The sequence below is a fragment of the Rhinatrema bivittatum genome, chromosome 5 (genome assembly GCF_901001135.1).
Source record: "Rhinatrema bivittatum chromosome 5, aRhiBiv1.1, whole genome shotgun sequence".
Lineage (NCBI taxonomy): Eukaryota > Metazoa > Chordata > Amphibia > Gymnophiona > Rhinatrematidae > Rhinatrema > Rhinatrema bivittatum.
This window is the reverse complement of record NC_042619.1, coordinates 104,794,164-104,810,216: the sequence shown is the minus strand read 5'-3', so window position 1 is coordinate 104,810,216 and position 16,053 is coordinate 104,794,164. Positions and strand designations below refer to the sequence as shown.

The 16,053-nt window shown below is 45.6% G+C and overlaps 1 protein-coding gene across 3 annotated transcripts in view; it reads right to left on the bottom strand.

The window, feature by feature from the left end:
* The window catches only part of NBEA (neurobeachin), a 2,460,099-nt gene that overhangs the window by 2,156,984 nt on the left and 287,062 nt on the right, over positions 1 to 16,053 (bottom strand). For all 3 annotated transcript variants that reach the window (XM_029602688.1, XM_029602690.1, XM_029602689.1), the window contains exon 11: positions 12,981 to 13,089. In XM_029602688.1, the coding sequence (XP_029458548.1) occupies positions 12,981 to 13,089 (109 nt within the window). The remainder of the gene's footprint in view (positions 1 to 12,980; positions 13,090 to 16,053) is intronic.

Genomic DNA, 16,053 nt, shown 5'->3' with positions numbered 1-16,053 from the left:
TTAGTCAGTCACTCTAAACTTATATTAAAATAGTTCTCAATCAGTCCCTCCAAATACAATTCCGAAAAGCCAGGTTTTCAAATTCTTTTTAAAAGATGTCCTATCAGCTTAGATCCTCAACTCAGTAGGAAGCTCATTCCACAGCTTAGGGCAGGCCAGGGAAATACTTCCATCTCTGACCTGACTTAGATAGGCTGAATTTACCGATGGTATTGTTAGAAGCCCTTTATTTGCAGATCTCAAGTTTATCTGGGGTTTATGTAGACAAATTGCTGCATTCAGCCAGTCCATTTGTTCTCAATAAATAATTTTATGTTAAATGCAGAGCACTTTATATTGGATACAAAATTTTATAGGTAACCAGTGAAGTTTCATCAAGATAAGTGTTATGTGATCACTCTTTTTTGACCCACTTAGTACCCTTGCTGCAGCATTTTGTAGTTTTTGTAAAGGGTGTATTCTTGAGGCTGGTAGTCCTAGTAACAGGGAATTACAATAATCAGTACTAGAAAAAATTAACAACTGCAATACATCTAGCTACTTATGTTCCCAGGCCTTGCTGTACAGTACTTGGCCACCACCAACTTCCAAGCAGCAACCCACATGGATTCTGGGGAATTTTAGCTTCTTCCTAATTATCCCATGGCCTACATCAGCACTAGCTTGCACTTTCTATATCCATAACTTGTTTTCTCTTTATCACCTTTCTCATTGGCTCTGCACTGGAGGGAATGAAGAACTGTTTGCAATACTGCTTCTTTCACTCTCCAGTATATGTCCCAAGCCTGCCTCAATTCTGTTACAATACTGATCTCCATCACCTCTCCTACTAGATTGTTTAAGGCATCTACCACCCTTTCAGTAAAGAATTTAAGTTTTGGAAATAATTTGGCCCTGCTGTTATGCAGAGAGGGGTTTCACTTCAGGACCCCCTCTTTTCTCCTTCTGCTGCTCTTTGCTTCATTCTTTCTCCTCTCACCTGTATTTAACCTGCCATTGCCCACCTGCGCCATATACTCACCCTGCAGCAGCTGCTCCTAGTCCCTCTACTCCAAAATATCTCTGGATTCCTGTTGGCTTCCTAGCCACAGCTCCTTTATTATGCCTGGACTCCCGACTCCCTCTAACCCATCTCCTCAGTTCTTCCCCATAAGCAGTCCTCCCACTCCAGCTCCCTTTATATAAAAATACAGGAGAAGGCAGAAGTCCATGCAGTGTAGACAGCAGGCTCGGTTAGTTCGCTTGGTTGCCGCTAGAGGTGGCGCATATGGCTGTTACAGCTCCACCGCTGCTGTTGCTCCCAACACTCAAAAGTGAATCACTGGAACCAAATCAATCTTGGTCAAAGGGAAGCAACAATATAAGTATCATTGTTGTTTGGCTTGTTCTATACAGGTTTTCACTACTAGGTCCATTGGAGAATATGCATACAAAAGACCTGTCCCCCAAACAATAGGGAAGGAATCTTTAACTAGACTGCCTTCTGATCTCCTCATGGAGAAGACTGGTAGATTTCTGTTCAGTACTGCTGCACTCAGATCCTCCTTGGAAGTGCCCCACTAGTAGGGACCTTCATTTTCATTTTTTATTGCTCTTTATTTTTCCCAGGAAATTATCAGGGTTTATATGATAACAAAAACAGGAGAAAAATCAGAAGAAAAAAAAAGACTAATTTTTCTAGATAAATATAGGAGCCTATTTTAATGGACAGAAGCCAGGACAATAAAACAATATTAAGCAGATTCTCACACCCACTGCCTTAGCAGAATCTCCATCTGTATCCTCATCCCCTGTCTAGTATGTCCTTCTCTTCCCACCTCCAGCCAAGAAACTCCCTCTCTCCCTGACCACACCCCCTGCATTGCAACAGCATTCATCCTTACCAGTAGTGGCTCCAGGCTTCTCCTTTTTCCTTTGGCAATATGCTTGAGGCTCCGGTTTGCTGCAGCACTGCACTTCTGCTTTTGTGCAGGGCCAAGAAACTTTCCACGAAGTGCTTCTGTTGAACATGGCCTGCTTAAAATGTATTCGTAGCACCAGGCAGCAGGCACTTTGGTTGCTAGGCAAGATTTGAAACACGGCATGGGCGGCACTGTAGGATGACAGCTTTCACTGGTTGGTGGGAGGGGGGGGGGGGGGATGATCAAGGCTTGAAACACAGCACGTGCCATGGCTCACAATGGCTGGAGGCCTTCAAAAGATACATCTACAGCTCTGGATGAGCTTTTTAATCAGCCTAAAATTAGGGTGAATATCGGTTTCAACAGAAACAGTCTGTCACCCTTGGAAAAATGTGGGAATTTATGGGTAAAAATCAGTTTAAACTGAAAATGAAGGACCCTACCCTCTAGATAAAAATATTGCTTGCTATGACCTGGTCCATGGAACACTAGTGGGGCTCCAAATGACAATTTAGCCTGTCTACTAAAATTATCATATCCCACCAACTATGTGGCATTCAAAACTATTGTGTGAGAGATGGTCCAGTTCCACAGTCTAATTGCCACTGCCAAAAGAGGTAAACATTTATTCAACTAGAACACAGCACAGTAACACAAATGACAGAGAAGTTTAAAAAAAAAAAAAAAAAAAGTAGCCCATGTGCCTAGAAGTAAACAACAGAGTTAAAAGATTCCAAATTACTTCTGTCAACTGATAAATGTTGAGATTACTTACCTGATAATCTCCTTTTCCTTAGTGTATGCAGATGGACTCAAAACAAGTGGGTATAGTGTGCTCGTGCTAGCAGTTGGAGACGGATCTGACGTCAGCACGGGTACATATGCCCCCACAGGAAGTGTAGCAATTCAGTAATCTTCCTTGCAAAAGCTTTTATAGATATATGTGTGACTGACCGATCGTTTAAATGAACAGGATTACCCTGACCAATTGATGGTAGCTGGAGACCGCCAGTGTTCTCAACCGGAAAGCGTCGACACCCGGCAGGGTGGAAGCCCTATATAAGCAAACATGGCTTAGCGTGAGTCGGCGAATCCCCATGTATACCGGCAGCCGGGCAGGATGCTGAGTCCATCTGCATACACTAAGGAAAAGGAGATTATCAGGTAAGTAATCTCAACATTTCCTAGCGTGTAGCAGATGGACTCAAAACAAGTGGGATGTACAAAAGCTACTCCCGGACTGGGCGGGAGGCTGCCTGAGGTCCGTTTAGGATTGCCCTCGCAAATGCTGTGTCCTCCCTGGCCTGAACGTCCAGACGGTAGAATCTGGAGAAGGTATGGAGGGAGGACCACGTCGCCGCTTTACATATCTTCGCAGGCGACAGCATCCTAGTTTCTGCCCAAGAGGCCGATTGCGCTCTGGTAGAATGAGCCGTGATCTGTAGAGGTGGTGGTTTTCCCGCTTCTACGTAGGCTGCCTTGATAACTTCTTTGATCCAGCGGACGATGGTTGGCCGTGAGACCGCTTCTCCTTGGTTCTTCCCGCTGTGAAGGACGAACAGATGGTCCGTCTTTTGTACTGCTTCTGACATTTCCAAGTATCTGGCCAGTATTCTGCCGATGTCGAGATGACGCAGTATTTGACCTTCTTCTGACTTCTTCAAACCTTCCGTGGTTGGCAAGGATATGGTTTGGTTGAGGTGAAATTGTGAGACTACTTTGGGTAAGAAGGAAGGAACCATGCGAAGATGAATAGCCTCTGGAGTGATTCTGAGAAACGGATCACGGCAGGACAGTGCTTGTAGCTCTGAGATGTGGCGTGCTGAACATACAGCCAGCAAGAACACCATCTTCAAGGTCAACAAACGGAGAGACAGGCCTCGAAGGCGTCTGAAGGCGGATTCCGCCAGAAATTCCAAAACTAGGTTGAGGTTCCACAGGGGCACTGGCCACTTCAGTGGCGGACGAATGTGTTTGACTCCTTTCAGGAAACGTGAGATGTCTGGGTGTTTAGCAATGGTGTTGCCGTCACTCCTGGGACCGTAGCAAGACAGCGCTGCTACCTGAACCTTGATGGCGCTGAGGGACAGACCCTTCTGAAGTCCATCTTGTAGGAAGTCCAAAATGATAGGAATCTTAGCGGCATGTGAACTGGTGCTGCGAGAGTCGCACCAGGCTTCAAAAACTCTCCAGATCCTGATATATGTCAGTGATGTGGAGAACTTGCGTGCTCGGAGGAGTGTGTCTATTACCGGCTCCGAGTATCCCCTTTTCTTCAATCTAGCCCTCTCAATGGCCAGACCGTAAGAGAGAATTGAGCTGGATCCTCGTGGAGGATGGGACCTTGCAGCAGCAGGTCCCTGTATGGAGGCAGAGGTAGAGGATTCCCTGCCAGTAGTCTTCTCATGTCTGCGTACCAGGGTCTACTTGGCCAGTCCGGGGCCACTAGAAGAACTAGTCCTCTGTGCCACTGAATCTTGTGTATAATGGCGCCCAGCAGGGGCCATGGAGGAAAAGCATATAGCAGGATCCCCTGAGGCCATGGCTGTACCAGTGCATCAATCCCCTGGGATAGAGGATCCCGCCTGCGGCTGAAATACCTGGGTACTTGAGTGTTGGACCTGTCCGCTAGTAGGTCCATGCCCGGCGTCCCCCACTGATCCACAATCATCTGGAAAGCTGTGGGTGACAGCTGCCATTCCCCCGGGTTTAGGCTTTCTCTGCTGAGGAAGTCTGCCGTGGTGTTGTCCTTCCCGACGATGTGGACGGCGGAGATGTCCTGGAGATTTGCTTCCGCCCAAGTCATCAAGGGGGCTATTTCTAGGGATACCTGTCGGCTTCTGGTTCCGCCCTGTCGGTTGATATATGCCACTGTGGTGGCGTTGTCCGACATCACTCTAACCGTTCTGTTTCGAAGTCTGTGGGCAAATCGCAGGCACACTAGCCTGACTGCCCTTGCCTCTAGTCGGTTTATGTTCCGCCCTGACTCTTCTCTGTTCCACCGCCCTTGGGCGGTGAGTTCTTCGCAGTGTGCTCCCCATCCGTTCAGGCTGGCATCTGTCGTGAGCAGGGTCCAGGTTGGGGAGGACATTCTGGACCCCCGGCTCATGTGGCCGGGCTGCAACCACCACCGTAGCTGGTTCCGCACTGTGGTTGGTAGAGGCAGGTGTACGGTATAGTCCTGTGATCATGGGCTCCACCGAGACAGGAGGGCATGTTGTAATGGTCTCATATGAGCCCACGCCATGGTATCACCTCCAGAGTGGATGCCATGAGGCCGAGGACCTGTAGGTAATCCCAAGCCGTGGGCCGGCTGGCACTCAGCAGGGCCTGCAGATGACTTCGGAGTTTCGACTTCCTTTTGGAGGTCAGGCTGACCTTGTCTGCCTGGGTGTCAAATTGAACCCCTAGGTATTCCAGCATCTGAGAAGGCTGTAGGGAACTCTTGTTCAAGTTTACAACCCATCCTAGGCTTTCCAGAAGAGCTATAACTCTGTTGGTTGCCTGGTGGCTCTCCTCTGGTGACTTCGCCCGGATCAGCCAATCATCCAGGTAGGGATTGACGAGGATCCCCTCCTTCCTGAGGGACGCTGCCACTACTACTATGACCTTGGTAAAGGTCCGCGGCGCGGTGGCTAACCCGAAGGGTAAAGCTCGGAACTGGAAGTGTTGGTCCAGGACCTTGAAGCGTAAATAGCGCTGATGATCCCGATGGATTGGGATATGCAGGTAGGCTTCCGACAGATCTAGGGATGTGAGAAACTCCCCTGGCTGTACTGAATTCTTGACAGACCTCAGAGTTTCCATGCGAAAGCTGGGGACTCGTAGGTATCGGTTGACGGACTTGAGGTCCAGAACGGGCCGGAAAGTGCCCTCCTTCTTGGGCACGATGAAATAGATGGAATAATGCCCAGAATTCATCTCCCTTGCAGGCACTGGGATTATGGCCTTTAGGACAGGAGCCTCCGCAAAGTAACCTCTAGGGCCGTCCTCTTGATGGGCAAACAAGGAGATTCCACGAACCTGTCCGGCGGGAGTCAAATAAAAACCAGGTAATACCCTTCTCAGATGATGGCGAGGACCCACTGATCCGAGGTAATCTCAACCCACCTTCGGTAGAAGAGGGATAGCCTGCCCCCTATGGCTGCTATCCCCGGATGGGTCAACTGATTGTCATTGTGGGGTACGGCTGGGACCCGAACCAGAGCCGGTTCCACTCTTGTTGTGCTTAGGCCGAAAGGACGTGTTCCTGGCCTGCGAACGAGGTGCTTGGTAGCGAGTCCTGTAAGGGTTGAAGCGCTGAGAGGTTCTACCTCTGGATGGTCTAGGAAAGGGGAGCTGGGTCCTCCTCGACCGGTCTTCTGGTAGACGGGGTAATGGGGAGGCGCCCCATTTATTGGCCAGTTTCTCAAGATTGCTGCCGAACAGGAGGGATCCCTCAAAGGGCATTCTCATGAGGCGTGTCTTGGAGGAGGAGTCGGCCGACCAATTACGTAGCCAGAGCTGTCTCCTGGCCGCCACTGAGGATGACACTCCTTTGGCTGCCATACGGACTAAGTCGGAGGCTGCATCAGTGAGGAACAAGAGAGCTGATTCCATTTCTTCTCCCGGGGTGTTGTTCCTAGCCTGTGATAAACAAGAACGTGTCACCATGGTGCAGCAGGTCGCAATTCGTAGGGACATGGCTGCCACCTCAAAGGCTTGTTTCAGAATGGTGTCCATGCGCCGGTCATGTGTATCCTTAAGGGCCGTCCCCCCCTCCACCGGAATGGTGGTGCGCTTCACAATTGCGCTAACTATGGCGTCTACCTGGGGGCACGCCAGCTTCTCCTTGGTTGCCGGGACTAAGGGGTACATGCCAGCCAAGGCCCGACCCCCTTTGAATGAGGCCTCCGGCGTATTTCATTCCAGATCGATTAACTGCTGAGCTACTTGTAGGAGGGGAAAATGATGAGACGTTTGGCGCAGGCCCTCTAACAGGGGGTTCATTCTAGGTTCCTTTGGGGCATCGTGGCCCGGAATAGCCAGCTCTGACAGGCATTGAGAGATCAGGCCTGGGAGATCCCCTTTCAAAAAGAAGCGCCTCATGGTCCGATATGGTTCAACCCCCGAGGGCAGTTCTCCCTCCTCGGGGGACTTGTCTTCCTAAGGGCAATCTGAATCCCCATAAGTGGGGGTTCCGGGTGGTGCGTGGCCGTGCCTAGGCCTTGAGGGTCCAGGGGCCGGGTCATCCGGTACATATGGACCCGCTCGGGGAGCAGCCTGCATTGTGACAAAGGCATGAATCCCCTTGAATAATTCCACCCAGGAGAGCGAAGCAGGATCTGGTCTGAGGGGTACCAGGTCCCTCGGGGTCCCCGGCTGCTCACTGCTGCCTGCTAGGGCCGGGGTGTTCCCTAAGGAACTGGCAAGTACACTGGGCTGCGACCGGTCCTGACCCGGAACTCCCAGGGCCTCTTCACATTGGGCACATAGGGAGTCTGCTTCCTCGCTCTGTGTGGCTCTGAGGTTGCATGCCGAGCAGAGGCTCATGCCTGATGCTGGAGGGGCCGGCTCCGCTGACGCATGGGCTCTCTGATGCTCCATGTGTGCCTGGCGTATCAGCGGGCGCCTATGAACGCGCGCCTACCAACGTGCGCCTAACAGCGTGCGGTGACAAACCAGGCAGGAAAATGGCGACCTCCGTGGCGGATTGCCACATAGGCAGACTGCGAATCTTCGCTTCCTCGGGGACCAACAAGTAAAGATGTACACCTTACCTTGTCTTCGGCGCTTCCCGGTTGCGACCCGGGTGGTCTCCGGCTGCAGGGGGAGAGGGTGAGTACTGTCACCGCCGCGCTCAAGGAAGTGCACCTGCTGCCTCTGGGCCGCACCCGAACTCGTCTCGCTCGGGGGCCAAGTCCACGCCGGGACCGAGGCTGCCTCTATTCCGCGCCCGAGCCCTTCTCACTCAGGGGCTAGGTCCCTGCCGCGAGCCGGCCACCGGACCGAGGCCCTTACCTCCGAGGGACCATGGAAATCGTCTCGGGAAACTCAACTGGGGGAGGGACCGACTGGTATCACCGTAGGAGTGCGGGGCTCGTCTTCAGATAGGTTTCTTCTATGAATTTAGTTGTGTAGAATTTGGAAACACGCTCAGCGAGCGTGAGGTAGCTCCAAACTGCTTTCGAGATGGAAATTACTGAATTGCTACACTTCCTGTGGGGGTATATGTACCCGTGCTGACGTCAGATCCGTCTCCAACCGCTAGCACGAGCAAACTATACCCACTTGTTTTGAGTCCATCTGCTACACGCTAGGAAATGTGTTGTAATACTAATAGGAAAAAAACATACTTTATAATGTCTCTATGCCAAGTCTAAAAAGTAAGATGGTAGAGTTAGTGTGTATAGTACTGATTAAGGAGGTAGATATAATTGGCATCTCAGAGACCTGGTGGAAGGAGGATAACCAATGGGACAGTGCTATACCAAGGTATAAACTATATTGCAACAATAGGAAGGATCAACTTGGTGGCAGGAGAGGGGAGGAGCGGTGTGGCGCTTTGTGTTAGGGATGACAAAGAACCACAGGATTGAGATTCTACAGGAGACTACATGCACAGTAGAATCTTTACGGGTGGCAATTCCATGTATGATGGGGGAGAATATCATGATGGGAGTGTACTACCATCCACCTGGCCAAAATGATTAGATGGATGATGAAATGCTAACAGAAGTTAGGGAAGCTAACAAATTTGGCAACTCAGTAATAATGTGAGATTTCAATTAGCCCAATACTGACTGGGTAAATACTAGGGAGATAAAATTTCTAAGTGAAATAAATGACTAGTTTATGGAGACATTTATCAAGGAACAGACACAAGCAGGAGCCATTTTAGACTTAATTCTTAGTGATATGTAGGATTTGGTGTGAGAGGTAACAGTGCTGGGATCGCTTGATGATCATAATGCAATCAGATTTGACTTAATGACTAGAGGGAGGACATTAAGTAAATCTACAGCTCTAACAAACTTTCAAAAGGAAGACTTTGATAAAATGAGGAAAATAGAAAAAAACAAACATTAAACTACAAATGTTAAGAATTTACATCAGGCGTGAACATTGGTTAAAAAAACCCTCTTGGAAGCTCTGACCAAATACATTCCATGCTTTAAAGAAAAGGTGGAAGGCAGTGGAGGAGTAGCCTGGTAGTTAGAGCAGCAGGCCACAAACCAGGGAAATTAAGGATCAAATCCCCACTGTCACTCCTTGTGACATTGAGCAAGTCAGTTTACCCTCCATTGCCTCAGGTAAAAACTTAGGGCCAGATATTCGTATCTACGCGTGGGCATAGATTTGTGCGCGCAACCCGGCGCGCACAAATCTGCGCCCGATTTTATAACACCTTGCCATACCCAGCCCTAGGGGAGCCCCGATGGCTTTCCCTGTTCCCTCTGCCCACAACCTTCCCCCTCACTTCCCCTATCTAACCCACCCCCCAGCCCTACCTAAATCCCCCACCACACCTTTATTATTTTTTCTTTTTTTATTTACACCTGCCTCTGGGCAGGCGTAGGTTGCATGCGCCAGCCAAGTGCCAACGCACAATCCCTGGGCCCAGCGGCAGTGGAGAGGCCTCTTACTACGCCCATGCCCCGCACCCGGACCGACCCCACCCAACCCATTTTTTCAAGCCCCGGGCTTTACACGCGTCCTGGAGCTTGCACGAGTCGCCGGGCCTATGCAAAATAGGCTTGGCGTGCACAGGAGCGGGTTTTCGGTGTTACTCACCTAACCACTTTTTTTAAAAATCCACCCTTAGATTATAAGCCCTCTGGAGATAGGAAATACCTACTGTATCTGAATGTAATCTGCTTTGAAATGCCAGAAAGCTGGATATTAGAAAAAAGACTGCCAGCATGGCTAAAGGGCAAGGTGAAACAGGCTATTTTAGCCAAAAAAAATCTTTCAAAAATTGGAAAAGGGATCCATCTGAAGAAAATAGGAAACAGCATAAGCACTGGCAAGTTAAATGTAAAACATTGATAAAGCAATCTAAGAAAGAATTTGAAAAGTAGCTGGCCATAAATGCAAAAACTCACAATAAAAACTGTTTATACAATATATCTGAAGTACAAAGCCTGTAAGGGAGTCAGTTGGACCATTAGATATCAAGGTGTTAAGGACAACTTAGAGAGGATAAAGGAATCACAGAGAGACTAAATAATTCCATGCTTCGGTATTTACTGAAGAGAATGTTGAGGAGATAGCCCTGCTGGAAACAAATATCCAATGGTAATTATTCAGACCTGAAACAAATCATGGTGAACCTGGAATATGAAATAGGGCAGATTGACAAAATAAAGAGTAGCAAAATGTCCAGACCAGAGGGTATACTACTCAGAATTTTGAAATAACTCAAAAATGAAAGGCAGATCTTTTTACTAATAATGGGCAATGTATCATTAAAATCGTCCATTGAACCTGAAGAGTGGAGGGTGGGGCCCAATGTAACCCTGATCTTTAAATGCCTTCTCCCACCTTTCTTCTCCTCCCACGTCCTGGACTCTCTTCTGGTAACCCTCTGACCACCAACAGCCATCTGAATGGTGTTTCCAACATTCTAGAATGTGACCTTATATGACCCCCAATACCACTCTGTAAAGTGACTATCCCACTTATCAGTGGAACATTAGACCTCTACGCAAATGGTACCTTTGTTCTCCCCTTCTGGATGATCAGAAATGGGACTTGCAAAACACATGATAATGTGTTTGTTATTTTAAGTCTCTTATTACTCCTATCCTCTTGGTCCTTTCTGATATCACTGCCAAGGCCACTAATTGTTTCAGACTTTGAAAAATAGTTATTACTCTGGACTTCCATGTGGTTAGGTCAGTTCCTCTGAATAGGCAACTCTTTCTCTATAATACTACTGATAATCTCACTGACTATATCTAACCTGTGGTGCACTCCCAGGCCCATCAGCCAAATTAGCCAGCAGATGCAATGAGTATTTCCTGAAAGGAAAAAAAAAGCTTTTAAAAACACTTCTTTGGGCTCAGATATGTTTTCGGTTTACTATTGGGATGTTGTTCCCAGTTTCGCTGTTCACCATAACTGAGAACCCTATTTAACCATCTCTGCATTTACCTATCATCCTGCCAGTTTTCTCCCCAGCAGATGCATCGGGATGACATATCATTACACCCCTAGATACAAAGGGGTTTAGCTATTTTCTTAGGACTTTTTCTACCCTCCTTGAGTATATATGAATTAGAGGGAAGTTAAAAATGTGTCCTCCAAAACTGTGTCCCTTGCTACTGAAACTAATCAAGGCTTTTCTTCCCCTCCAACAAGAAGTCTTCCCCCTTGCAGGAGTCATCCTGTATAACAGAATAGTCTTGGAGCTTAATGTTAGCTGAGAAAGGAGGCATCTGTCAGTTTATTAACATGTTCTGCAGTGCTTATATTGCTAATTTTAGGATAAATACAACACTCCATCACCAAGATTTGGCCCATCAGGTCCGTGAATTCAATCTCCCTGCTAGTGGGTGGAACTGGGACTTTCTAGGTTTAGGATCTGGTTTATCATCATTGGAAAGAAAATTACTCCTTTATCTTTCTTGTTATGATTTAGTTTTGTTGTTGGGCCTTTGCTTTTGTGTTCACTGTTCTCTCTCTCCCTCTACAGGGAATGACCCATCCAACCTTCCAAAGCAACACCTTATTGGAATTGAATTACTTTCTGTGGCATTCAATTGGGTATAGGCCATTGCGAGGCGCCAAAAATTATTAAAAGAAAAGAATTGTTTGAAACAGAATCAAGGTCCACTTTTTCTACTAGCAATACAACACTGTGCTAAGAGTTAAACAAAACTAAAGATTAAGGCAAGTAACTATTGTAATTGCTTAAGGCTGTGACATTTGCAACTTAAAATAAAGATATAGCTTTTTCATGTGTATACAAATCTGTAATAGAAACAAGGGTAGTATAGGCAAGGGAAACAATATTCTCAGAAATATGCATATGCAGGTATTATGCTTTGGAAAGCCCTCAACTGTCAGAATGCAGAATCAGTCAGATGTAGAAGCATCCCTATCAGAACCCAGGTGTGAAAGGTTATTTCTCATGTTTTCTCAGTAAGCTCAGCTGACCAGTTGACACTATCAGTTGACCTTATGGTCAACTATCCCTTCCAAAAATCATCTAAGCTTGTGGTCTAGTGATCTTTGCACCTATAAGTTGTGAAAGGTTCATTTGCCTAAGAATCATCTTCAGTGGGTCTTGTTTCTCTCTGCGAACAGGACTGACATTTAGTCCTGTGTCAAGCAGCTGCTTTATGCCTCAGACAACTCGCTTCACTTGCATATGCACCTTGAGTTACTTAAGAATTTTGTGATCTTTGCTTGGTAGTGTCCCACTATTGTTCTGACCATTAAATATGGCCAGTACCAGATACCAAGGCTTAGACACCCTTCAGCTATCAACTTGTACAAGTAACTTCTCTGTCAGTAATAAAGGCTTTACCTTAGCTCCTAAATGAGGTTCTTGTCTTGCACTCAGGCAAGGAAAATTGCTCAGAGACACAGGACCCCAAACTGGGCCGGTTCAGTATCACAAGCCTCTTCCCTCATTACAAAAGTAGCACTGACGGATATTAAATCTCCACATCTCCCTTGATAGTCCTCTCATCAACCAGTAGGATATCATATATGATTAGCTTTAAATCTCTGCAAATAAACTTCCCAACTATAGTACCAGTGTATCTTACTTCTACAGATCAACTTCAAGGACAGTGAATTGCTTACTCATGGTATTGTAATGTTGACCCAGAATGGGAATTTTGACCCAGAATCTGACTGCTGATTTTGTAAACCGTTGTGATCTTATTTTGGAACGACAGTATATAAAATGCCTAAATAAAGTGTAATCATTTTTTTTTTGGGGGGGAGGGGGATTACAACATAAAAACAGCTTTAAGCAAGTCAGAGGAAGGTTATAGTATGTCTCTCTAGCATTCTCTAAACCTATGTATCTATTGACTATCACTATAGTAGTGTCAACTTTTTAATATCTTCATTGTATAAACTTACCTTTTCAAGGAGGTAGCCAATGACTAAAAAGCCTTTTCCACCTAGCATTTGTTCTTGCATTGCTACTGAACTCTTAAGAAGCTCAACAAGGAAGGCCAAAAGAGTAGCACTGTATGAAAAGCACAAACAAAATTATTTGCTAAAATAATTAGACATTTATGCAAATGTGCAATCAACTGCGTAGTTAAAAGTTTCATGCAATACCAGAAATAAGTAAGATTCTGAAATTATCTGAGTTGAACATGTCTCCAAAATTAGAATATCCTATCAGAAAATATTAAAACTCTGCATACCAATGTTTAACAGAAACTTTTTAAACTGCAAATTAAACTTGTTAGAATCTGAGAAAATGTTTCAGTAATTGATGTTTCAGTAGAATTCTAGGACAAGATAAAATGATGGCAGTCTTAGTGCAGTAGTTCCTTGTTGAAATACATGCATCATGGCAAAAGAAAAAAAAACCCACACAAAAACACTGAGAACTCACAAGTGAAAATTCATAGTATTAAACCATGAATGTGTCAATTACCACATCAAATAGGTAACATCATAAGATTCTTCAGCAAAAAAAAAAAAAAAGTTAGTAAACACTGCCTGCCTTGTCAGAAGGGATAGAAAACATGAACTAAGACCCAGGCCATCCATAATTAGCAAGATGACTACATAAATGCAGGAGTTCATAGCAGTAAAGTACCATAATTAACTGTATCACCTAACAGAACACACTGAATAACGGTGAATTTCATAGCAATTGAATATTACAAAAAAGTTTGGAAATTTTAAAGTACGGGTGCTATAAAACCTTAAGCTTGCTTGCACTACCTTTACATCATAATTAAGTTTCACAGACTTGATCCCACGATTACTTGAAATGTAGCTTAAAAGACAATTTCTCATACAATTATAATGAATGAGGAGGATGAAATTATAGTGTATAAAATAGTGGTACCTATAGTTCATTTTTATATTTATATGTACTACTAAGAAGCACAGCAGAGGATTTGGATGCAGGAAAAGATAAGCAAGTTGCTGACCATAAACAGTATATAGCAAGATGAATTAGCCATGATAAATGGATTACATCATCACCAACATCAAATGGACCTTCTCTGTAACCCCTAGATGAGGCACGAAAAAAAAAGGGGCAGGGGGGGCGATAGTGGGCAGCTGGCCGCATCGTGCCATGCCGAACACTACTGCCCCCATAGTGCCATGAGAAAAGGTGTAGTGAAAGGTGTAGTGAAAGGTGTCGTGAAAATATTATCGCCTGTAGCGCTGCCAGGAGATAACTCTGCCCAAACCCTGCCCACACTCCTCCCCTTCTCATAATTAGAATAATACTGCCGCAATGCGGCTGGTATCGTGTGCGATAAGGCTGTACCGCACGCGATACCGGCACATTGCAGAATAAACAATGACCCTGTAAGTTTGTACAGTATTTGCTCTCCTGAGTATATACGGGAATTCCCGTGTGGTATTGTCTTGTGACCCCCTCAGTCACTTTTATGCCTAAACTAGCTAGGCAGTTGACTTTCCAGGTTATTTAGCATGGTTAATTCATTCTGCTGTCTACGGAGAACACTGTTTACAGTAAGCAAACTTGTTTTTTCTGTTGACAACCAGAGCTGAATTAGCCATGACAAGTGGCGAGTCCCAAGTTGATGGTTGCAGGAGAGTGTTTACTGAATAAGCAATCCAGACTCCACCATGGAGATTAAGCTACTAGGTGAACAGGCTATGCAAAACTGCTTGTCCAAATCTATCGCTCAGAAATTGTCTAGACAGAAATGGAACAAAAAGGTGTCTTCGGGAGGTACTTCTCACAGAACAGTTACTGATGCAGCCATGGATCTGACTTGATGAGACTTGTCAGCATCTCTAACTTGTAGGCTTGCTAGTGCATAGCAGAGTGTAGTACAGTCTGCTTGCCAGTTGGACAATGTACCAGATATTCTTATGCCGTCTGTTAAGACTGTAAGAGACAAACAGTTGTGAAAGCCTGATGATGTGGCTGAGCTTTTCTTTTGTAATAATAAAAGGTCCTTTTACAGTCTAAGGTATGAAAGCCTCTCTCACCTTCATGTGTGTGTAGCCTCGGGAAGAACGTCGATAACATGATGGCTTGATTAATATGGAAAGCTGAGACCACTTTCGGCAGAAACTTCATTTGGGTGCAGAGCACTACGTTATTGTGGAAGAAAGCATATAAGGAGGATAATGAATCAAAGCCTGAAGTTCCCTGACTCTTCTGGCTGATATGACTGCAACAAGGAATATTACTTTCCATGTTAGAAACTTGAGTGAAGTCGAATCCAATGGTTCAAATGGTGGCTTCATCAGTTGTGGCAGAACCATGTTTAGATCCCGTGAAACAGGCAGATTCACAAGTGGACGTTTAGTATACCATAAACCTTTCATGAACTTGAAAACTAACTGATGACTAAAAATTGGTTTATTCTTGATTTGAGCTTGATAAACTGCTATGGCATGGTGATCTTGAAGTGCTAAGACCTGAACCAGAAAGAGAAAGCAAGCGGTTCAGTAACTTTAGGTTCACATATGAACAGATCCAAGGAATTGTGATGATACCATGTGGAAAACAGTTTCCATTTAAAATGTTAGACCCTTCTAGTTGATGGTTTCTTAGCAGACACTATTATGTCCTCAGCTTCCTTGTATAAGCATAACTTGGGAATATTTTTTTTTTTTTAACTATTTTTGAAACTGACAAAGAAAAAAACATAGTAACATGTTTAGGCACCAGCACAGCATACCAGAAATTTAGATTAACTACAGTTTCTGTCCCTTAAATAACCTTCTGTGATTCACATAATCGTCTCCTCCAAGCCCAATATGGGTCCCAAACTTGGTCTTACATCTCGGGTCTGTCTTGTAAAGCATAGGTAAGATTTTCAATTACATCAATCTCCATCACTGTGTCCGGGCATGGTCTTGATTTCCAAAAGAAAGCAAGGGTTAGCCGAGCAGCATGCAATAAACAGTTAAGCGTTTAACCTTGTTAGAAAAGTCTAGTGTACCCCCCACCTATCTGGTATACATATCTTTCAGGGAG